At 47.8% G+C, this 23092-nt stretch overlaps 1 protein-coding gene across 2 annotated transcripts; it reads left to right on the top strand.

Moving 5' to 3' along the window:
• Window positions 1-15358: 15358 nt before the first annotated feature.
• Window positions 15359-22721, top strand: PROK2 (prokineticin 2). 2 transcript variants are annotated; one of them, XM_040076352.1, is made up of 3 exons: window positions 15359-15463; window positions 18937-19062; window positions 21793-22721. In XM_040076352.1, the coding sequence occupies exons 1-3, from the start codon at window positions 15359-15361 to the stop codon at window positions 21916-21918; spliced, it is 357 nt and encodes a 118-aa protein (XP_039932286.1). In that variant the 3' UTR covers window positions 21919-22721. The 2 variants fall into 2 exon arrangements, with proteins under 2 accessions (XP_039932286.1, XP_039932287.1); XM_040076353.1 differs by lacking the exon at window positions 15359-15463 and adding an exon at window positions 15796-15905.
• Window positions 22722-23092: the final 371 nt, after the last annotated feature.

The raw sequence follows: 23092 nt of genomic DNA, 5'->3' as shown, positions 1-23092 counted from the left end.
CCTCTAAATATCCCGTCCTGCTGCAAATCCTCACTCCAGGGGTATTCAGCCGTTCCAGGCTTACTGGAGACCTATGTAAGGAGGAATAACGTGGCATAAATATGCTCCATCTGACTGTTCCTTACAACGCTTTGTGCCAACTTAACATGCGCGTCAGGTGTCAGGGTAGCTGTTGGAAATCCGTAACGCTGACAGTATTTGGTAATAAAATAATAATCACTGCGTGTATCTCTGATGGAAAGAGATTCACATCCTTTTGAATCCCTAATTGTGTGCCACACTACATTAGAGACAGATAGTTCATTGTCTCCACCTTTCAGAGATGGGAAATTCAGAGCAACACGCAAGACGTTCCAGAAATAAGCCGGTTTAATGAAGCAGCAAATTAGACCCTTCTATCTCTTTATTTAACATGTAGTCCCTTGAATTTATCAGAGTTCATTACAGGGGTACAAAATGGAAAAGAAGCTGCAAAATTCATTTGTGATTAGAGCTAATGATTTTGAAAATGGCTTTTCATATTTTCCTAGACAACAGCTAATATTTATTATTAAATTTATGTCACGTTCACTCTAATGAAATTATATTCCCTGCCTTCGCTTGTTTCTGTTGTTTATGGTTTGAATTTTATGAAAGGAAGAATCATAAAGATGCTACATGTTTCTTGCCAACTGCAGTGCCTTTGACATGGTTTCTGATAGCTTACTCCTGTGACTCATGTCAGAGGAATGGTTTTAAAATTTCCTTCCCAATTTATTCCTTCTATACCACTTGACAGATAATGAATCCAAGTAAATGCATGGAAGATTTTTTTTCCCCCTTAATTTCAATTTTAGACATGGAGTGAGTAATGGACTCAAGGCTGTAAAGTTAAAGGAGGAAAAAATATTTAAACAACAAAATAAAAACATTCAGAGTTCCTGTCTCTTTCCAAGCTCTGCTCCCTATCCTGCTCCTGGCAGGTGAGTAGGTGCAAACTGCGGGAGGTTTCCATCCACCCTGCTGCACATCCCAGCACATCCCTGACAGCCCTCATCCTGCTCAGGGCTGAAATGAGGGAACTGGGGAACAGCAACATTATTTTGCTGTTATTCATCAAACCTTATCACATGCTGGGGTACAGGAGCCAGTGCCGACCACCCGGCTGCAGCTGGACTTGGAATGGGGACCTCATGTGAGACCCTTTCAGGGCACAAAGAGCTTTAACAGCTGATTTTGCCAGCTTTTTCTTTAGCACTGTCACAGCTTCCTGAAGGAGGGTTTGTGTCATGGTATGGGTTTGATAAAGTGCTTTCAAAATGCTCTATAATAACAGAGTCAAGATGAGGGTTGGAACCAGATGGTCTTTAAGGTTCCTTCCAACCTCAGCCTTTCTGTGACTCTAGGAAATGTAATGTCAGCCTGTTAGTTCACTTACCTGTGCAACAGCAGAGAAATGCTTTGTTTAATATCTGCAAATGTTATTAAAACTTAATGATCCTTATTCCTGAATACCAGACGTGGAATCACCGTTTCTTGACGTAGGATGTTAAGTGAGCTCCTTGTGTTACTTTTGGGAAGGATCTCCTGAATCATTGTTTATAATGACTGTTACTGTGCTCTGCTCTTTCTTTCCAGCCTCCCTCTCTTTGCAGTTTCTTCTCCTCCTTCTTCTTCTTCATGTGGTGAAATCCAAGTCTGAATGGGAAAAGTTCATTTGTAACGCGGCCAGCCCCGTGGTGCCAAGCCGAGAAAGTTCGTGGTTATTATTTCCTCCTCTGGGGAGTTTGTGGATGACCATTTGAGCTTTGAGAGAAACAGTTTCTTGGGCAGACCACATGCAATCTCTGGGTAACCCAGCCCAAAACGTCCCCAAGGCAATGCTGTCAGGCCAGCGGTGCCCTGGGTCAGACAGCCAGGAGAATCACTCCATCCCCAGAGATGAGGGATTACAGCATTTATTCCACAGGCTTTTTCTGTCTGGGTTTCTGATGAACTCAGAGATCTTGTGCTTTTTTGCTTCTAATTCTCTTTGCCCACAGCGCTCACGGGCTTCCCGTATGTGACATGTGACCAAGTGACCTTGCTTGTAAGTTTGTTAAATACATGACTAGGAATTAGCTGTAGCAATATCCCCACAGAGCTCAAGCACTGAAAGGAAAAACTCATTATTCAATACCTTACTTCATGCTTTGGAAACAGAAGCAACAACCTTAGCACTTCCTCCTTTTACAGCCTCGTGGTTTCTGTCATTCTTTTCAACTCATAATGAGATTTAGCATTGGAGAGAGATGGTTGTGCCAGAAAAACCGAGGTGGAATGGTTTTGGACCAAAAAAAAAACAAAAAAACCCAACGTTGAAGTTTGTAGGAAAGCTCAATTTCAGCGTGGAAGAACAAAGCTAATGCCACCTTTGTGAAGGTCTTTGGCGTTGTCTCACGACTCCTGCTACGTCAGGAATATGTTTGTGGAAAGTCTGAAAGGTTTCAGTGAGTGAACTTGCCAGAGATTTTCTTCATGCCAAAAGAAACGCCATCCCCTGGATGCTGGGTCAGCTAATGGATTAGGTCAGGCTGGAGACGATGGGAACACGCAGCAATTCTCAATTCCCTGTCCCTGCGTCACCGGGCAGAATCGCTGCTGACAACGAGCTGACAAAGAGGAGAGGCTTTTTTCAGAGTGATCAGTATCACATCACAAAGACAAAAAGGAAAAAAATAAAACCCTCTGTGGCCTTGCACCTCCTGGAGTAGATTGAATCTGAAGGCAGGAGTGCAGGAAAAGTATGTTTTCTGCTAATAAACTGAGCAGAAGTGACAGGGAAGTCAGTGCAACACGGAACATGCATCTTACTTTTTGCCATTTTCCTGATGATCTTGTCTTACCCAGGGCGATTTGCAGACAAGTGCAGTTATCTCTTATCCCTGGTAAAGATGCAACAGGAAATAACAAACACTTGAAGGGTCAGGATGCTGTAAAGCTGTAATAACTCACAGATTTTGCAGCTATGCAGAACGATAAGAGTAATAAATCTATGAATTTATCATACAGCAATCTTAAAATTACTCACTTCCCATTTTTATCTAAAAAATTTTAAATATCCAGAGAACTTAAAATGTAGATTAATTTCTCTCAGCTGTGACTGAAGACCACATCAGGAAGGTGCAGTCTGGGGTTTGGGGTGCAGAGATGTGCATGTACCACACCCAGAGTGCAGCACCCCACTCATCCAGCCCCTGCCCCTGCCCGTGTGTGACCCAGTCCCAAAGGAGCAGCTCTCCCTGCTGCTGTCCCCCTGCAGAAGGACCAGCGCCCTCCACACCTGATCTCTGCCACTCATCCAGTGAGACCACCCCACTTGCTGCCCTCAGTGGAGAGTCATGGGGATGGAGACCACAAATACCAGAGTGGAAGATTACGGCAGCACTGGCAGTGGTTCAATGGTCTCCCTTTAATTTAACTGCTTTGGCCACTATTAAACCACCACAAGGGCAAAGGTGGGAGCACACAGATTCCTCGGGATCGCTCATCCCTGGTGCTGTGCCATGGAGTGGTGTGGAGGCCTGAGATGGCTGCTGTTCCTCCTCCTGCTCCAGCAAGCCGAGCTCGTGGCCAGGATTCCAGAGTCCTTGTCCATCTCATCCACCCTGGAGCCAGCCCTGCTCCAGGCTGGAGCTGGCCAGGCTGTGCTGAGCACGAGCACCTTCACGCCACCCAAGGGCCAGCCTGCACAGCCCCGCAGGAGCCACCATCAAAGCTCAGCCATGTGCCCTAAAATGATTGATTTCCTTACCAACAAAGTGATGAATACACTCAGGGCTCCAATCTTAACGAATCACGTGAAACGTTATGACTTTTGGAAAGGCAAGTACAACCCCAGTGATTATGAGTTACTTTAATTTCTGCCTTGACGTCCAGCTCTGCCTTTCGGGTTTGCTGTCTCTACATTCGTATTTTGTGAGCAGACCTTCGCCTTTGGATCACCAGGGAGCCCTGACACTGAGGTCACCCCCACACCTGCTGCACCAGTGTGAGTCTGGAGGTGTAGGAGCAGATACTGGAGGTACAAAGCAGAGGTGGTGATTACTCACTCATTTCCTAAACGAGCTTCTGAGAGGCGGCACTGACCCAAACTCCGTGCTGCCACGAGAGTAACCCCAAAGTGAGGAAACGCCAGAGCCAGGGGATGAGCCTCCCTTCCTCTGGAGCTGTGGGTGGGCAGCAGCCTGACCTGGGCAGCTGCCCCAGCGTGGGGGACCCAGGGTGCTGGGCACAGAGCTGTGGCGTGGCCTGGCATGCAAAGGGCTCCAGCAGCTGCGGGGGCGGCCCCGCTCCCCCTGAGGGACCTCCATGGCATAGCCCAGCCTTTGAAGCTGCAACAGTCAGGGCTGATGCTGGGGAAAAGAGCTGAGGATTTGGTTTGTTCTTTTTCAAAGGCTTTATTCCTCTGACAGCTGAGCTGGAGTCAAACCCGACTGTCCGCTGAATCCAGCCCTTTTATTTTCCCCTCTTTAAGTTCCGAGTTTGCACTTTACATACAGCCGTGGCAGGCTTAAGCTTGACTGTCAGAATAAAAGCCTTTTTCTTTTCATAAAGCTTCCTCTCTGCAGTTCAAAACACCTCCAACACAAGTGATGTCAGCTTCAAAGGCTTGCCTGCACTGCACCCAGGGCTTTCCCCTGCTGCTCCCTATTTAGGGGTCTCTTGGTGGCCTGTGGATCTGAGGGAAATCTCTGGGGCTCCAGCTGTTTAAATGAGAGCTGTCAGGGTGCAGCAGAGGGTGGGGTGGTAGATACCAGGCGGGGTCAGGAGCTCCCAGTGTGCTGGGAGCTGCTGTGGGCACACCAAGGCCAGGGGAGCCGTGTTTCTGACGCAGGGGGATCGCTCTGTCCTGCCACTGGGACAGTCAGGATGGATTTGTCCTGGCGAATAGAAACCTCAAGAGCTTCTCCAGCTTATCTTGGATTAGAGGCAGAAGCACAAACAGCCATAGCCATCCCCAGGGCAAAGGAAAGCCACAGGTCCCAGGACATGAGGAGTTAATTCCTGGGTGCTGCTGGTTGAACCCGAGTTAGGATTTGTCTGTGCAAAGTTCACTCCTCCGTCCACATTCTGGGCAGCTTTTCTGGTAGAGGAAGTTGTTTAAGATGCCGATAAAGATGACAATGCACAGAGGGATCTCTTTAGTTCCTGATTTATTGAAACCACACACTTTCCTTTATTTTCCCCTCAGGTTGTGCTTAATATTAAGCAAGCAGGACTATTCAGTTGAAGAAAATTACACGCATAGTTGAATATTGCTCCATTTCGCCTTATTTTCAACTGAGTATCCCCTTAATGCTGTTCAGAAAAAGTAAAATCCACATCCATGAAAATTGTACCTGCTCTTTGAGAAAACCCAGGCAGATTTCTGGCCATGTCACCCCAAGCTGTAACCAGGAAGTGCAGAACAAGGAGTAAACACGGGGAAGTTTCAGCTAACAGTGTTCATTCACAGAGGAGAAGGAAACAGCAGGAAAAGGTCAGCGTAGACTAACACGTGTTTTTTTTTCAATGAAGGATACACTCCTCTCTCTTTTCTCCCAGGCAATTAGAGTAATTACAGAAACCAGCCATTTAGCAGACTTCTAGCTGAGCGCTATCAGCACTGGCTATGAGAGGTAAGGCACTCGACTTCATGCCAGTCAGACACAAAGCACTTGCTTCTTAAAATGTCATCTCAGACAAGACGATGAAATGAGCTGGAACCACCCCAGCTCTGACTATTAACCTTGGCAGGATGAGGCGTGTAAGGACACTCTGATGGCAGATGTGAAAGGCATCTGAATAGGTAAAACAGAAAAGATTTTATTGGGGGATTTAAATGCCAAAGCGATCCACTGAGAATTGATTTGTTCACGCTCTTTACTGTGTTAGCTGATGCAAAACGAAAGGATGGCTGGTTACATCATTCGCTGGAATTTAGGGTAAACTGAAGGAAATATTTCATCATCTGGAGTGTTATTGCTCTGCCTTGCTGCAGGAAGTTGAGAAACTGGGTTTAGAAAGAGCTGGATTTAGAAAGAGCTGGAGCAGTACCTGCTTGTTCTGCTCTTGATGCTTCCAGCTGGTCTGAAGACAGTCGGTGGTTCACGCAAGCACACTTGGGCTCAGTGCTTCTCAGAAAAGGGGCTCCTGAACCTCCAGCACTGCAGGATAATCCTGGCTGGGCAATGACCCTCATAAGAAAACCTATTTCTTATTTATTCATGGAGTGACGAGGGGAGGAGTCGCTTTAGGAATCGTGCCGCTCCCCAGAGAGCAAGTAATGGACTGAGCTTAGGCAGCCACCTTTAGCTGTTTTCTCACTGCTGCACACTCCTGTGATGGCACTGAAGTGCTTTGGTCACCGAGGAATTCCTAAATTAGATGTGCCATGATTGGAATTAACAGCAATGTAAAAGAAACAGTGCTCTGGAAAACAGGAATTCTATTCCTGTTGGTTAAACCGCCCTAAGCCCACAGATGTTGGCTGCAGGTCATCTTCAGACTCAGCAGATTTTGCAGGAGGCTCTAGCTAAAGAATATGAGTGTTTTGGACATTTGGGATTACTTTTGTATTTTCAAAAAGCAGTGGAGTACTGGGAGAGACTGGGGATATACTGGGAAGGTATTTGCTATACAGTACTTGAAAATTCAGCCTTTAGACGGAGAGACTGGGGGACTCTTCCCAGGCCAAGAGCCAGTCCCTCTCCAGAGGCAAAACCCGTCTTACACACGTGTGAAAATTTGGTTTTGTGAGTCTAGTTGCTTGCCTTGTCTCAAGCAGGGTTTTACCAGCTGGTATTACCCCAGCACAGGGCTAAAATGGATCTCTTAAGCTTCAGTGTATTGCCAAGGCAACAATAAAAAGTGTTATAGTCTTATTCAGCCATTCCCCACAGCTCTGTTGTCCTCAGGCAGAGCTGTTTTGGTGGCACCCTGGTCACAGGAGGGAGGCAAGGGGAGATATTGGATCTGAGGGGAATGGAAAATGTCACTGCCACACGTGCCCGAGCTGTCTGTGCTGTTTTGGTGTAGCTGGTAGAATGGGAAAGTTCTGGGCAGCAGAAGAGGTGCTGCAGGTCCATGTCCTCAGCATGGGGACGTTGGCTAACAGGGCAGGTGTGTGGTGGGGAGAGACGAGCCCACCTGGGTGTGCATGGCCCAAAAACCCCTGCCGTGCCACAAAGTCACCCCAGAATGGGAGTTAAGACAACACCAGCGCCCAGCAAAGTGGTTTTGAGATGGCAGAGCTGCTGCTGGGCTGTGTGGTCTGGCATGGACAACCTCTGTCACACCTTTCACCTGTCACACTCTAACCACACTCCTCTTGCTGCTTCCTCTGCCTTGCGTCATCCTCATCCTCCTGTGCCTCCGTTCCTCCCCATCTGTTTTCTGGTGACTTCTGCCCAGATAAAGAGCTGTTGGGAGGATGAGATTCATCTTCCCAGCACTGGGCTGGCAGCTGAGGCAGGCAGCCAAGGCCAGCCCGCATTGCTGGGGGTTTGCTTTTGTTTGATCTTCGCCATAAAAAAAGGAACCAATTTGAATTCCTGGAATAATTAGCTGCCCTTTGCACTAGTGGCTCTTGAAAAGCGAGCTGGCAGGAGAACAGAGTGGGAAGTGGGAGGATGAGGTGGATAATTTGTCCTTTGTGGCAGGTCTTTTTCAGGAGATGACGCTGCAGGTCACGCTCTTCCCTCGAAAGCCGGGGGTTCCCTGCTGCCTCCTGCCCTGACCTGGGGCTTGTGCACCCTGGTCAGGCTCAGCCAAGCCACGCTTAAGGGATTTCAGGGCTGCAGCCCCAGGCAGTGCCCTCATTTGCCTGCACAGGGCTCACCCTCCTGACAGCTGTTTGTCAGCTGTACCCAGCTAAAAGATCAACCCCAGGTGCTGATTTCTTCTGATGCTGAAAACCCCATGATATTTCCTGAGAACAGCCCAAACAAACCTAAGCTCCACGTTAGCATGCATCTTATTTAGCATTTGTTTTCTGCATCCCGGGGGTGGGGCTCTTTCTCTTGTGTAGCCAAATTTCGTTTTTAATGTGAAGCTAAACGCTTGCCAGTTGTCACCCCAGTTTTGGTTAAACCCCAGTCATAGCTGAAGGAAGTCAGAAAAATGTAATTTACTGAGTGCTTTGGGATTCTTAGAAACACAGCTCACTAGAGAGACACTGCAATTTTCTAAGTTCATCCTTAAGGGAGCAGTAAGTGAAGTTTCTGTGTTGGAGGTGGCTCTGGTGAGGGAAAGCATTTTGCAGCCGTCCCCACAGGGTTGTTAATGCATGCTTTTTTGCTAACATGCCATTTCACTGGAATTTTCACCCTTCTGAGCAATCTTGCATAGGGATGAAAAGGAGAAAAGGGAACTCAGCGCTACTCCAGGCCCTGGAGGCACCTCAGATGGGCTCTGCTGGGAATACCCTCCTTCCCACGGCAGTGACGGATGAAGCAGTGCAAAGTACATGGATGGGAGGAAAAACTCAGAAATGAGAAAAATGGGAGAGGAATTAAAATTAAAAAAAAAAAATCTCATGGGGGGCCTGAAAGCCAAGGCAGATGGGTAAGTGGGTGAGATCCTCTGTGGGCGTGTCCCCCCTGTTTGTGCCTTGGGTGACCAAGGTTCAGAGCATCAGGGAAGGCGGGAGAGCCACGGAGCTGCCAGTCCCACTTTGGCACTGGGGAATGCCCCATCCAGTGGGATGGGCAGAGATGTGCTCCCAGCTGTGTCTGTTTCCCTCCCTGCAGGTGACACCCCGCGCCCTGGCACACACACCTCACCTGCCATACATACCCCAAATGAGCAGAACAGCTACAGCTCCCACTGGCCTTGGGAAGACAGAACAGAGGTGCAGAGGAAAGGGATTTTAGTGGTGAAATTCCGGCAATTTGCAGAACAGCTGACTCTTTTCTCTGGGTGTTTCCTCATTGGATAGTTCTTTCCAGACCTAATATGCTAATAGGGGCAGGAGCACAACCTGCCCTGTATCCTCTGGCTGGCCACCACCACATTCCAGCCCAGGACTGGAAAAGCAAAGCAACAAAACCAAAACAGAAACTAAACTGTGTGCTAAGGAGGGAAAAAAAAAAACCAAAAAAAACCAAAAAAACAACCCTGCTCCCTTCAGGCAATCTAAGGAAGCCATGTGGCACCAGTACAGTAAATAAAAACCGAACAAGTGACCTCTTCTTGGTCCCTCTGGAGACAGTGGCAAGCCAGGGATTGGCAGCATTCATATGCTCCCACGGGTTTCCATGATGAGGGAGACAGAGGAGACTCGTGTGGTGCCTGGGGAGGTGGGGAGGCAGAGCTGGAAGGGACCAGAGGGACCCACGAGGGGCCTGGCAGAGAGGAAAGCTGGGCTGGTTTGTTTATTGAATACGAGCCAACAAAACCTGCTTGGCCTTGGTCCCATCAGATCCCACTGAGGCACAGGATAAATTACGTGTCCGTGGTGGGAGTAGATCTGCAACAATGCCCTCCTGAATAACTCCTCTCCAGATCTTGTGTTTGGTAGATTTCTGTGGCCATGGAAGCCTCCCCAGCTCCTCCCCTCATGTCCCAGTAAATCCCATTTCAATGAAAAATGGCCCCACTCTCTAGGTTAAGTGTGTAGGGAGAGACCCTGGCTCCACCAGAGGATCCTGTGCCCACAGCTCACAGCTCACCACGCATCTTGGTGTGTAGGGTAAAGTTGTTTCCCACCAAAGTCTGTCAGCAAGCAGAAAAAAGCCTGAAAGAATGTTTCCCCAGAGTCCAGAAAACTCCCCAAAACAATTCTGTATCTTCTTGGCAGGAACTCTACATTTTTTTAAAAGACATATCTGAAAATTACAGAAAGGCATTGAGTCTCTGCCCATCACATAAATCCACAGTTCCTGCTGAATCACTCGGAATTGCGCTGCCCTGGATTTTGCCAACGCAGTCATGTCTGCACAAAAGTCTAAATAAAATCTGTGTGCAAATCAAAGGAGAAAATTTCATGAGTAACTAGAAATTGTTAGTTTTTGTGGTATGTTTGCAGCTTTTTCTTATTCTAGCGCTGTTTCCTGAGCAGACTCTGTAATATTCCACTTCAACCCCTCTAAGCTGACGGGAGAGCGTGTGCTTCGCAATCAAAGTGATTCATGCAATTACATGAGCCAGTGCAGAGTAAGAGAGTGAGAATCCCTAATCTAGAACATTAGCACTTATCTGTTAAATGCTCTTTTTTAACATGCTGCAGAACCATCATCTTATTCCTTACATAAGGTTCTTCAGGGACTACTGTGACAACAGCAGGGCTGAAAAGCAGATTAATGAGACACCAGGAGCACTGGGAACAGATCGCTGCAACACAGCTCATTACAACTGTTTCTGGTCTGACCCCAGAAATAAAATCACTTGTGGGTGCTTTTTTAATGCTGAAGCTCTTTGTCAATCTGTTTCATTTTTTATTAGTGCATTCCCTATATTTTGGTTTATACACTGATAGTCGACTTGGTCTGCAAGATTGTATAGAATACAATAGCGTATAGAATTGTATAGAATAGAAATAGTGTGCCTGTTCCCAGGGGATGACAATATTCCTGGAATCCTGCCAGAGACTTTGCAAACTTTGTTGGTCTGTTGGAAAGGTCATGGAGACGAGCTACCAGAATCACTTGTTGGTGACAAAAATGTTGCTGTGTAGTGAAACAGGTATTGTGGGATTTGTTCCCAGCTTATTACACATGGAAGTGAAAATTCCCAAATATTAGAGGGCTTAATATCATATGCTGGTCCAGATCAGTGAAATTCAAACAGGAAATGAGGTTTCAAAAGTTGGAGTGGTTTGCTGAGGGAAGTTGTCTTCATTGTTGTAAGTCAATGCTTGATACCTCTTGAGATACGTGCTAGTTTAAAATGCAATTATTCTCTACATTTTGGACTCACTAATGAAATTTACGGATTGATTTGGTAGGAGTTCAGACAACAGTGCCTCTGATCCCCAAATCAGCAGTTGTGTTTAGACTTTTTAGAAATGAGTTTATTTGACGTCAGAAGAGGCCAGGCAGGAGCGTGAGGTGCGTGGATGCTGCTGCTCTCCTCACCTGCATCCCATCCCAGGGCAGAAACGTGCTGACCTCTCAGCCAATGCTACAAGTTCCCGCAAGCAGCAGCCCCACGGACGTCTCCAAAGGCAATTCCACGTGTGAGAATTGCGTCTCACAGCTCATTTTCCCCCCATTATGCAAACCTCTGTCTGTGTGATCCAGCATCACACCGGCGGTGCCCAGACTTGCTGAGCCACTCACACCTCAGACCCCAGCTGGCTTTTACAGTCTCAGTCAGGGCTGCAGGTATGAAACTTCCATTTCTCTGCTGCTGGTAACTTGAGAAGGCACTGGCCAACTCCAGCCACATCAGAGAAGAGAGAGGCAGGAAACTCAGAAGTCATTTACAAAAATATTTGCAACTGAAAAAAAACCATAAATTGCGGTTGAGTAAATGCTGGGGGCCCAAATTAATGTCAGCAGAAATGGTTTATTCTGCTTTGTGTACAGACCCCAAGAGAGAAGACGAACGATTGAGAAGAGTCTCAGGCTGTTTGTCTTTCAGCCTCCACTAAACATTAATTACTGACCTAAAGCAGAAATGTTGGATGAAATAAGGACTACATACCAACTCAGGGTTCAGCTTAGAAATTCATTCTTGAATGACTTTTGTGTTGGGGTTATTTCAGGCACTACAGGCAACTGATTTGAGGTCTTTCATACCTTGGGTGAACTTTACACCTGGACTATACATTTATTTATATCTGATACAAATAAATACATTCTTCCTCTACAAGAGTCAGCAAACTTTCACCATTTTGCTGAATCAAGACAATTTTTGGATACACAGCGTGAGAGATTAAACAAATTAGATTCTGTCGTTATTAAGAGAGTTTTTAGGGCAAAAAGATAATTCTCCTGTCTCGCATTACATGCTTTTTCTCATCTCTTTTATGAGAAAATTATCTTTTCAGATAGCTGATGTATTCACATTCTTAGTCTTCAAAATTCTGTAAACTCTGGAGTGCATTATCACTTGAATAGGCCAAATAATTATTTGAATGCCTACTCATAGACAGTCTTCAGTAAAATTGAGGCTTAGAGAAGAACCAGAGAGACCAACTAATCTCACTGAAAGCTAAAAGCAGGAATTTCACTCCAGATTCTCAAAGCAACTCAGGACTTTGTACGATCATTATCATACTGGGTCAAACCTAAAGTATTGTGATTAATTCAGAGTGATGTTCCCTAATCCTGATATTAGAATTTTGATGGTGGAAGGCGTTCAGTGCATTTGTGGAGGCATTTGTGGAGGCTGATCTGAAACTGGGAATTCTGGGGTTCCCTCCTGGGAGGAAGCCGAACCTTCCCAAGCACAGCCAAGGCTGGAGCTCCACCGAAGCCTTGCCCACAGTGGCTGCACTGGATCCTCCTGCTGGATGCTCCCATGTGGAAGGAAAAAAGTCCTTCTGGGGTAGATTCCTTTACACCAGGGTAGTATCAGGAGTGTCAGTGGACAAGCATTTACGTGGGGATGATCTCTGCGTTAATTGTGCTAAAGTAAGAGAGGCTGGAGAGCTGTTTCTGCCCTGTGCTGTCCCCAGGTGTCCTACAGGCTGCTCTTGGTCTTGTACCAGCAAAGACTGAAAGGATGCAGGCAGAAGTGTTACATATTTCAGAATGAATTTGTTCAGTAAAAACCCAGCTGTGCAAAAAACCTTTTAAATGAAGAAAAGTAAAGTGAGGCTACTCTTCAAAGTGAAGCAAAGAAATAAAAGTAATAAAAAAATATCTGAAACTCTGGTGCATTCATGAGATGGGCACTGTGAGGATTTACATTTAAGACACGTTGTATATTTTTACTGCTTTTGCAGTAAAACAATTGTAATGACACTGAAATTCGAAAAGTCTTCTCCTCAACTTTCACCTTTTCTTTAATAACAGGAATGATTTAATCGGAATTAATTAATATTTCATTACAATTCTGTAATCAACTAAAGACCATATGGATGTGAAAGGTCTCTTCTGATAGCATACCAGTTTTAGCACAAGTTGGTAGTAAGAATATTGAGATTAGGGTGGCTTCTATTAAATCTGTAGCATCCCCATTACACATTATGCATTGTAATGTGTGATCCTGCCCTTCCAGGCTCGGGACTGACAACATTTCATAAATGATACTTTTTATGTCAAATGGCTTTTATAAGAACTGACTGAGTCTACACAAACCTGCGCAAAATTCTTCCCTGCGCCCTTATTATTTTCCCTCAATTCTATAGTGTTTTTAGAGGATCAGGAGGTTTAGAGCTGAAAGTGATTATTTGTTTTTGAAAGTTCTGGGCACCTGGAGATTGTGAAAATAATCATTCCTGGCTTACATTCATTTTTAGTTCCTAGGATACAAACAGAATTTAAAACAAGCTAATCCCTTCACCTGGTTTAAACTGCCAGTGCTTCAGGCAGCAACATGAGTTTACAACAGCTAAGGATACATCCCAGTTATTTTTAATATTTCACGTCAAAATTGGCTTATCCCAATTTGCTTTTAAAGCATCCCCGGAGTAAATCCCTATTTACCCAGCCCATATTTGTCTCGAGCACACTTGTACAAAATAACCCTAAGCACCAAAAAAAAGGCCACGTTTTGCAATGAAAACACCTCCAGACACAATGACCCCCCCAGAGGAGGCCACCAAGGAATCGATTCGACAGCTCCTGACCGGGACTGAACACTTGGTGCATCCCTGCTCCCCTCCAGCTGCGCTCAGACTCGCCCCAGCCGAGGAAAGAGGAGGGCTGAGAGCTCAGGGAAATGTGGGCTCTGCAAAGGCTCAGCATTCCCCACTGGAACAAAAATGTAAATTGAAAAATCTGGGGGAAAAGGCACCTACTTGTGAGAGTGGGACGTGCTGGAGGAGGGGAGGAGAACAAAGGGAAGAGAGATGGAAGTAGGAGCAGAGGAAAAGGGAGTTAAGAGGGAGAAGAAAGGCAAAAAAGAAGTGTAAAGAGCTGGAAAATTAAGGAAAATAGAGAAGAAAAGGAGTGAGAGAAGAAGGGAAGGAAATACTGCATGTGTTTTAGTGATGTCCTCCTCCCACAGGGGACAGAAGTGCCCAGAGGTACCACCGTTAGTGGTTAGACCTTGGTTTGTACTGAATTTCAGGGGTGTGCATGTAGAAACAGGGGCTCACTGAGACCATGAGACCATGGCCTGGCATTTGTGCTGAGAGGAGCCAGTGGGGCACTGCTTCTGGAATGGGGCTCTCTGCTCCCAGTGCTCCTTCTCCTCACTGTCCTCTCATGGATCTTTGGTGGGAGCCAGCCCTGCTGAAGATGAGAGCTGCTCTCCTCTTGTGCCCCTGGGTGCCATGGGAGCTGGGATGGCTTCAGCAGAGACAGGGACTGCCTGTGGCAAGGAGGGGAGAACCACAGAACAGGAATTCAAAGGGGTTCTGGGCTTCCAGCAGGAATTTGGATTGGTCTGGTCCTTACTTGGACTGTGGGGTACATTTGATGCTGCTCTGCCCCAGACAAGATGAGGACAGGCTGCATTTCCACCACAGCCATGCCCACAGCTCTGCCAGGTGTCAGCAGAGGCTGGCTCGAAGGCTACAGGTGGTTTCTGTTCACAGAGGGAGTAGGGGCAACATTGAGTCTGGGTCTGCAGCTGGCCAGGGAGCAGAGGGCACTGGTCCATGCTGGCTGCAGTGGCTGTGAGCTACGACCGTGGGATGTGCTCTGAGCTGCTGCAGGATCTCCTCGAGACCTGCTGTGTCCTGTCCCCGACTTGCTGCATGATGTTCCCAGTATGCTGTGGGATGTTTCCCCCCTAGCCTGCTGTTGGATGACTCCCTGCCCCCGGATCTGCTGTGGGATGTCCATAGCCAGCCTCGGGATGAACCCCTAGACCTGCTACGGGACATCCAAGTACCTGCTACAGGCTGCACCCCAGCCAGCCCTGGGACGACCCCTCCTCACCTGCTGTGAGGAATCCTTCAGCCACACCGCGGGATGTCCCCCCAAACCCCGGGATGTTCCCCCAGAACTGCTGTGCTGTTTTACCCCTTACCCCCAGGTCCCCAAAAAGCTGATGCGGGCCGTCCCCAACACGCCGTGAGTCGTCCCCTCAGCCGGCCCCGGCCTGGCCCCATCCCTGCGCGGCCCCCCCCGCGGCCGTGCCCGCGGCCGCGCACCTGGGCGCGGTGTGTGCGCGCAGCGGCCGCGGCGCTGCCGGGCGGGGGTGACTCAGCCCCGGCTTTATAACGCCGGGCCGGCTCCGAGCCCGGCTCCGCTGCGCCGCACCGCGCCCGCGGGGAGCGACGGGGCCGCGGCACCGCACCATGCGGAGCCTGCGCGGAGCCCCGCGGGCGCTGCCGCCGCTGCTGGTGCTGCTGGTGCTGCTGGCGCTGCTGCCGGCCGCGGGACACGGAGCCGTCATCACCGGGGTGAGCGCCGCCGCCCGGCACCGACGGCACCGACGGGACCGGGCACCGGGGCTGCGGGACAGGGAGGGATCGGCAGCGGGCACGGGAGTCGGGGTTTGTTCGCGGGGAGAGAGAGCGGGACTGGGGGATCCTCCAAGGATGTGTCCGGAGAGAGGGGAGCGCTCTGCCATGAGGGGTGCCCGGAGAGGGGAGCGCTCTGCCATGAGGGATCTGCCCGGAGAGGGGAGCGCTCTGCCCTGAAGGGTGTCCGGAGGGAGGGGAGCGCTCTGCCATGAGGGGTGCCCGGAGGGAGGGGAGCGCTCTGCCCTGAAGGGTGTCCGGAGAGAGGGGAGCGCTCTGCCATGAGGGGTGCCCGGAGAGAGGGGAGCGCTCTGCCATGAGGGATGCGCCCGGAGAGAGGGCAGAGCTCTGCCCTGAGGGATGCCCGAGCTGGTCTCTCTGGGTGAGCGCTGCCGAGACGCGGGGCTCTGTCCGCAATCAGCGATGCCAGGACGGAGCGGTGTCCAGCGTGGTGATGGATGGTGGGGGCTGGGAGAAGTGATAACGGGAACATGGGAAGGAAAAGAGTGGCAGGTGATGAGAGGTGACAGGGCTTGGGGGTCCGTCTGGGATAAGTGGCACAGGACGTGGCGTCTCTCCAGGGATGAGGGATGCCCGGAGCCGCGGGTCGGTCTGGGTTCAGTGGTATCACAGCCTGGGGGTCTCTCTGCGGGGAGTGATGCCAGGATGGGTCAGTCTCTGCGGTGGGCAATGCCAGGACACCTGGGTCTCTGTTCCTTTGGGGTGAGGGATGCCTGGACTCGGGGAGGGGGTGTCTCCAGGCTGGTCCAGGAGCGTGCAGATTCCTGCTGCTTTTCCAGGGCTGGAGCTGTCTCTCATCTCTCCCCATGCAGCCCCAGCTGTCCCCAAACCTCCTCTGAGAAGGTCTGCCTCACTGTGCACTGCCCACTGTGCACCCCAAATTCCTCCAGGCCATCCATGCACAGGGCAGGATTACAATCCCCGGGAAATGCCATTTGCTTTCTTTTTTTTCTTCTTTATCTATGAGTGTGCTGCTTTCTCCCTTCAATAGACACCCTTTTGCAAACAACTCTCTGTTGTTGCTCTTTTCAGGCTCAAGATTCACTCTGGTTGTGAAAACACTTCTTTTTCCTAAAGACGTTATTAAACCCAAAGCATTGCATCACTTTTAAGTAAAATGATTTTTTTAAGTGTTTGTTTTGGATTAATAACTCAGCACTTGCATTCCTTTTGAGAGCTTACATATCTTTTGTAACCACCAGAAGTTGCACTCACAGCAGTGGATTTCTCCGTGTGTCCAGGCTCCCTTTCCAGACCCCTGAACTCCATGAAACAGCTCGTGGGCATTTCTCTGGAAGTCAGATCAGTTCCCAGGAATGATTATTATTTTTTTAGCGCAGAGAATGTGAAGGAATTTTTTAATATTTGAGAATTCAAAGTTTATTTTAAGTAGAAACGTTCCCAGCAACAGAGAGGAAGTTTATCTGTTATTAGAGTTGTGGCTACACCTTTAAAGCATAATTAATCCATTAAATAAAGTAATTGTGAGGCACTGAATAATAAATCAAGGACAAGGCAGATTCAAAAAGTAAAAATAGATTAGAAGCAGAAAATGTAACTTTATTAACTATTGCTGAGCATTTCTGCTTAAACCATTTTGATGCATTTTTGGCTTTTGGCTTTTGATGAACGGACAAATCTCAAAGGAGAGCTGATGTAGGTGTTTCCCAACCTCTGAGCCTACAATGTGTTTTTCTTTTGCAATTTAAGGGCTTTTTTCAAACTTTCCTCACTTCAGTGGTGGTTCTTGTGCTGACACCTGTTGCCTTTGCAGCTGGCATTTCACCTGGGACATATTCTTGGGCTGATTTTCCAGAAAACTGTGTTTAAATGAGGTGCTCGTGTGGTGTTTGGGGAAGTTTAGGAGTAGCAGCAGGAATTACACATCGCAGATAAGGTGTGGGCAGGAACGCTTGGGTTGAATATTTTCAAAACTTGTCATACATTTTTGGAAAGGGAGCCTTGAAAGTTCTGCCAGATGTAAATATGTGTGTGTGTGAGTTTAGGAAAGAAACCTTTCAGCCCAGACATTCAAGACTCTTGCTTGGTAGAACATACGCTCTGTGTTTGGGTTTACCTGCAGCACAGAGCTCTGTGTTTGGGTCTGTTTGGGTCACACACTCTATTCAATAGTGATCCTAACGCAACAGCTTCTTCCCTAACTGCTGACTGACCCTTACACGTGTATTTTGATCTGGCTTCTGCTGGTCAGTGCAATATTTACCCAGTGAGTACAGTCTGAAGTCATTTGTCATGCAAATCCCAAGGTCAGATCAGTGAGTTTTTCCCTCAAGAGAATGTTTACTCTGATATGTGCCTTCCCCAGAGCTGTTATCATCATTTACATACGTTTTTGTGAGTTTCCCATTTACGTAGTGCTGACCAGGGCCTTCAGTCTCTCCCTGCTGCTGTCAGACACCCAGAGCAGTGAGTTAATCAAGCTTACACTCGGGGTGTAATCAGAACCTTTAACTGACAGCATTTCTCACTGGAGAAAGGAGACTGGTTTTTGCATTAAATTTATACAAGCTTTTGATTAAAAAGCAACTGAAAGATGTACAGTACCTTGTTTTCAAACCCTAATGTGTCAATTACTCTTCATGGTTTGTGGGTTTGAAAACATACCCACTAGTTTGCATTTTGGTTTTTGCTTATCTAAGCTGTATTGGGTAAGTGGCTAAAATTGTGGGGTTTTTTGCCTCCCGTGAAGGGGAATGTTACCACAGCAGCTTTTTGGTTTTTTTTTTTTTGGATGTGAACGCTTATGCAAAGCTTTTCCTAAGACCTCTTTTAGCTATGTATCATTCTAGATAACAACCACAGAATCCATATTTAAACCTCTGTTTTAGCCACTTCCACTTGGACTTCTCTAACAGAACTATCATGCAGTCTTGCAAGGGCACTCACAACCATGATATCGTCATAAAAAGTTAGAAGGAATAGATGCCTAAAAGACATTAAATTAATGGATGTTTTCCTACCTTAGCTTCTCCATAAGACTGGTTTGGTGACACTTTTGGTGATGAGTTTAGTGTGGTTGGTCCTGGCACGGATCTGGGAGCTGGGAAAGCGAGCGGCACATGCCATGGTCTGTCAGTGCTCAGAAGCTGGGACTGTAAATCACTGACGGTCCTGGGTTTGGCCCAGAGCAGCTCCATGTGTGGTCCTGGCTTTAAACAACCTGGTCTCCACTCCAAAATGTGCCAGGAGCCTGCACGTTTCAACCCATGGGAGACGCAATTATTGTAAATCAGCCTTAAATCTCATTATTCAGCCTTAATGAGCCATGATAACTTAGGGGTGCCAGAGGCAGCTCCCTAGCCCCTGATCTGACCTATTTCTGGCCTTCATTTATTCTCCATTTAATTTGTTGATGCCGTGTTGGACTCCAGGCCTGCGAACGAGACCAGCAGTGTGGAGGCGGGATGTGCTGCGCCGTCAGCCTCTGGATCCGCAGCCTGAGGATGTGCACCCCGATGGGAAACCTGGGAGATGAGTGCCACCCCTTGAGTCACAGAGTGAGTACCTCACCGGGAGGCCTGGGGGAATGTTCTGAGCTGTGCAGCTCAGGGTGGGAGGGCAGGGAGATTTCCCAATCCTTACAATATCCAGCCTGCATCTGCAAGGGAACAGCGATGAAGCTGCCTACATAAGGGAGTGCATTACTGTCAGAATTATGCTCGAAGGGAATCGGAGGATGAAAGCACTACATGCTTCCCAGATTGTTCTCTTATTAGTTTGTTGTTGCTGCTTTGTTTTGCTACGTGATCCGAGGCAGCGTTAGCAGCTCCCGAGCCCGGCCCTGCCAGTCCTTGCTGGTGAGAGCAGGAACACAGCAAGTGCCACCGACCCCAGTGGCAGTGGACAAGGTCCTGTCACGAGCCTAAAAATGTCACCAGTTGGTGCTGGGACACCTGGCGCGTTGAAAAGGTGTTGATGAACATTTGAACTTGAGAAAAATCCCCATGGGCTCTCTTTGTTTCTGTTCTACCCATTAATTTCAAATATATATGTAAATATACATAGATACAGACACACTGTACTATTAATACAGTGATTTTAACAAGTGCATTTATTTAAGGCTGTGTGATTATGTATTTGTTATGCAGTATGGAAAAAAAGCTGCTTATTTAAAACACAAAAGACTGAATGGGATGTTACCAGGGAACTTGAGAACCTGGTGGTCTTCAGAGGCATCCTCAGGGAAGAGGACAGCCCAAGAGTCATCACAAGTGGAAGATATAAGGCAATAAATCCAGAGCATAAATGTGCAGTTAGTTAGCTGCCTCTCTCACTGTTTCTTCCAAAGCCTGGCTTCTCAGCTCAGTATCTAGTTTATTTTCTCAGTATTAGTAAGCTTAAGGCTCTATTTTATTGCAGTTAAATTTTTAAAACTTCTGCTGTGATATTGGGTACCAAACTGTCATTTTTACTATGCAATGTAGCAGGTTTTTCTTGTAAGGGCTCTTTCATTACCAGGAATTAGAATAAGAGAAATTGTCTTCTAGAGGGTTTTATGAGCTTATTGTTACTGGGCAATAATTTAAACTGTCTGATATATTTCAAGATATATTTCAAGCCTGCATAATTACAATCAGAGAAGATGCCTGTCCACCCCAGACTTAGTCACTGATGTTTATAACTTTTATGAAATCAGTTTTAGATTTTTTTATTCTTCACCCCACTGATCTTCCTAAGAAACACAAAGCAAATTGATTTACTATAGAACGTGAAATGGGGTTATTTTAAGGATGGAGGGTGTGCTCAGTGGTTCCTCTCTCGTAAATACTTGTTTAGGGAGCAGCCGGGTGCCCTGATCACCAAACCCTTTCATTTACCTGCAGGATAGGTCAAAAGCAGGCACCACCATGGCCATGGCACCTCGGGGCCACCCAGAGGAGCCAGGAGATAACTGGAGGGGATGGCTGGCAGTCCTGGTTCTAGGAAACTTCTGGTTTCCTTCTCAACAGCAAGATGGTGATGGACTGATGCCATTAGCAATCCCATCCGGAATTTCCAGGCTGGGTCTGAGGCAGGGTCAGGTGAGGTTTGGGAGTCCTGCTGAAAGGAACATTTCCTCTCAGTGAGGGGAATGTTTTGCACAAATCACCCGAGCTGTCAGAAGGCCGAGAGCTCAGGGTTTGGGATTTGCTGCAGGGCTGTGTGTGGGCACCCAAAGGTGTGACACCCATGGGGAGCACGTGTGTGGTTGTTGCCTCTCTGCTCACACTGGAGCAGAGTGGTGGGTGGCATGGGGAAACCCAGGACATGCCTGGGGCTGCTCTGGGCAGGAGGCCGATGCTGGCCCAGGGCACTGCAGGGGATGTGTGCCCTCTGCCACCTCCTGACCCAGTGTCACTGGAGGCAGGCCGGTGCTTGGTACCGTGCACAGAGCAGGGTGTGGGACTTTCTTAAAGATAAACTTGTACACTGACACAAGAAGATCTTGGAATATTAAAATTTTAGGCTTAAGCCACACAGAAATCTGGAAGTGAGGGAATTTGGGCTGCCTGCCTGGCTGGTAGCAGTGGCTTTGTACTTCTGTGCCTCCTTTGCTGCATCCAGGGAATGCTCAGTGTGCGCTGGCAGCTGGCAGCACCGCAGCTCCCAGACATTTCCCACTGGGCTGTCCTGCTTGGATCCTGTAGGAGACAGAGCTTGTGACCAAGTTGTTGAAGAGTGTCAGTACATGTGCATGTCATGGCACGATTAAATTTGTCTAATGTACTCCATATGTGCTCCCTGCAGCACAATGCGGCTGGAGGAGGGTGGGATGAAATGAGAAACCTCTGCCCTGTGGTGACAAGGATCCTGCTCGAAGGGAGGTCAGGCAAGGTGACCTGCAGAGGTCCCTTCCAGCCTGTTTACCACGGGATGCTGAAGTCGCCCCGGGCCGTGTGACAAGGCAGGGTTCGGGGCACGCAGAAAGCCCGGCACAGCGGCACCACAAAACGTGATGTTAAAGGCCAGCGTAGTTTCACAACAAACTCCTTTATGAAACAGGAGTAAACGGAGGATATGTGTCATCACAGATGTAGATTTACCCAGCGACAGGACCGCTAACATCCCGCTCCGGACGGGCGAGGGCGTACAGCGGGGCTGCCTCTGCCATCCGCTCCGCGCTGCAGCTCCCGGGGAGCTCTGGCTGGGAACGGGCAGCACTGCCCACATCCCCATTATTCCTCCCATTCCATCCCCCCTGCTGCCAGCCGTTCTGCCTGTCACTGATGTCCTTGCTCTGTCCCCAGGTGCCCTTCTCGGGGCGGCGGACACACCACAGCTGCCCGTGCCTGCCGGGCCTGGCCTGCCTACGGACTGCGCACAGCAGATTCAGGTGTTTACCCGCCTTCAGGAAAGAAGACGTCTTTTTTTAGCAGGGACTCTTTCTGCGCTGCAAAGAGCCGCTCAGTGTTTTCGTTCTCTCGTTGTTGTGACGGAATAAAAAGGGTACTTGCCAGGGGAAACCCTTCACCACACTTTCCTGCCTCACCAACATCAGCTGGAGATGAGACGCTGCTGTTGTGGCCGAGGTTTTCAGGAGGGACCCGCGGTGGAAGATGCTTTTGTTTCGGGGTAGCCAAACAACATCTGCTAGAGCAGGGGCTTGACCATTCCCGAATCATTGTGTGGGCTCCATGGTTCCAGTTTAACCCCAGAATGAAAAAAATCCAAGTTTGTAGCCGGTTTTGGAAAAAATTGGCCACATCTTTACACTTCGGAATACCTGAATTGAACTGAGAGCTGGGTAACTGCATAGTGTGAAGCATATGAGAATTGCCAAAAGAGCTGTATTTACATTGCATTTTGTATCTTTATTAATATAATTTTATTTAAGTTAGGCGCACCTCTAGGGTAAAGGTTTAACCAGTAGATTTATACTTTTAAAAAGAGGCAGGTGGAACCAAAGCATTTCAGTACTCAGAGCATTAAAAGATTTTCTTATTTTAGCATTCTAAGATGAGAAGTTGTTGTTACTTGAATTGGTGTAAAACTACCTGATCATCTCAAACTATGTGTTAAGATGTAGTTTATATTAAAGAAAAAAGGAACCCTGAAGTTTATTGTAATAGGCTGCCTGACTTCTTGTATATGTATCAAATTTGCTGTGCAAAAAATTCTGTATCAGAATGGCAGTGTACGATTTGATTTATTTTAATATTATAACATTATTTTGTCACTGTGGTTTTTTTCATTTTTATTCAGTGTAATCTGTTATCCCACACTTGATTCACCCGAGCTACCAGAGCTCCTTATGGATAGCTTAGCAAAAGATTATGCGCCTCTGGCTGCTTCTTGGGAAACTTGGAGTTTACAAGGCGCGAACTCCTCAATCAAGCTTCAGAATTCGGAGGAATCTTGGTGTAAATAATACAAGAGGTTTTCCTTGGCTCATGCCTCAAAGGATCAACTTCAGCTCAGCAAACATAAGATTTGTGGGTTTTCTATGAAATACTGTGAGACTTCATATTTACTTGTCAGTCCCCAGAGCTGGAATTCCAATAGTTTGTGTGAGATTCATGTGTTTCTTGCTCGCAGACATGCAAACAT

The sequence above is a fragment of the Hirundo rustica genome, chromosome 12, assembly GCF_015227805.2.
Source record: "Hirundo rustica isolate bHirRus1 chromosome 12, bHirRus1.pri.v3, whole genome shotgun sequence".
Taxonomy (NCBI): Eukaryota; Metazoa; Chordata; class Aves; order Passeriformes; family Hirundinidae; genus Hirundo; species Hirundo rustica.
Note: the sequence above shows the minus strand (reverse complement) of the source record. Positions and strands in the feature narration are given on the sequence as shown.

Bases quoted from the DNA above. Each gene is read 5' to 3' on its own strand.
- PROK2 (XM_040076352.1), top strand. From the start codon at position 15,359: ATGCGGAGCCTGCGCGGAGCCCCGCGGGCGCTGCCGCCGCTGCTGGTG. The intron at 15,464-18,936 runs GTGAGCGCCGCC...GTTGGACTCCAG, and splicing joins ACGGAGCCGTCATCACCGGG to GCCTGCGAACGAGACCAGCA. The intron at 19,063-21,792 runs GTGAGTACCTCA...CTCTGTCCCCAG, and splicing joins GCCACCCCTTGAGTCACAGA to GTGCCCTTCTCGGGGCGGCG.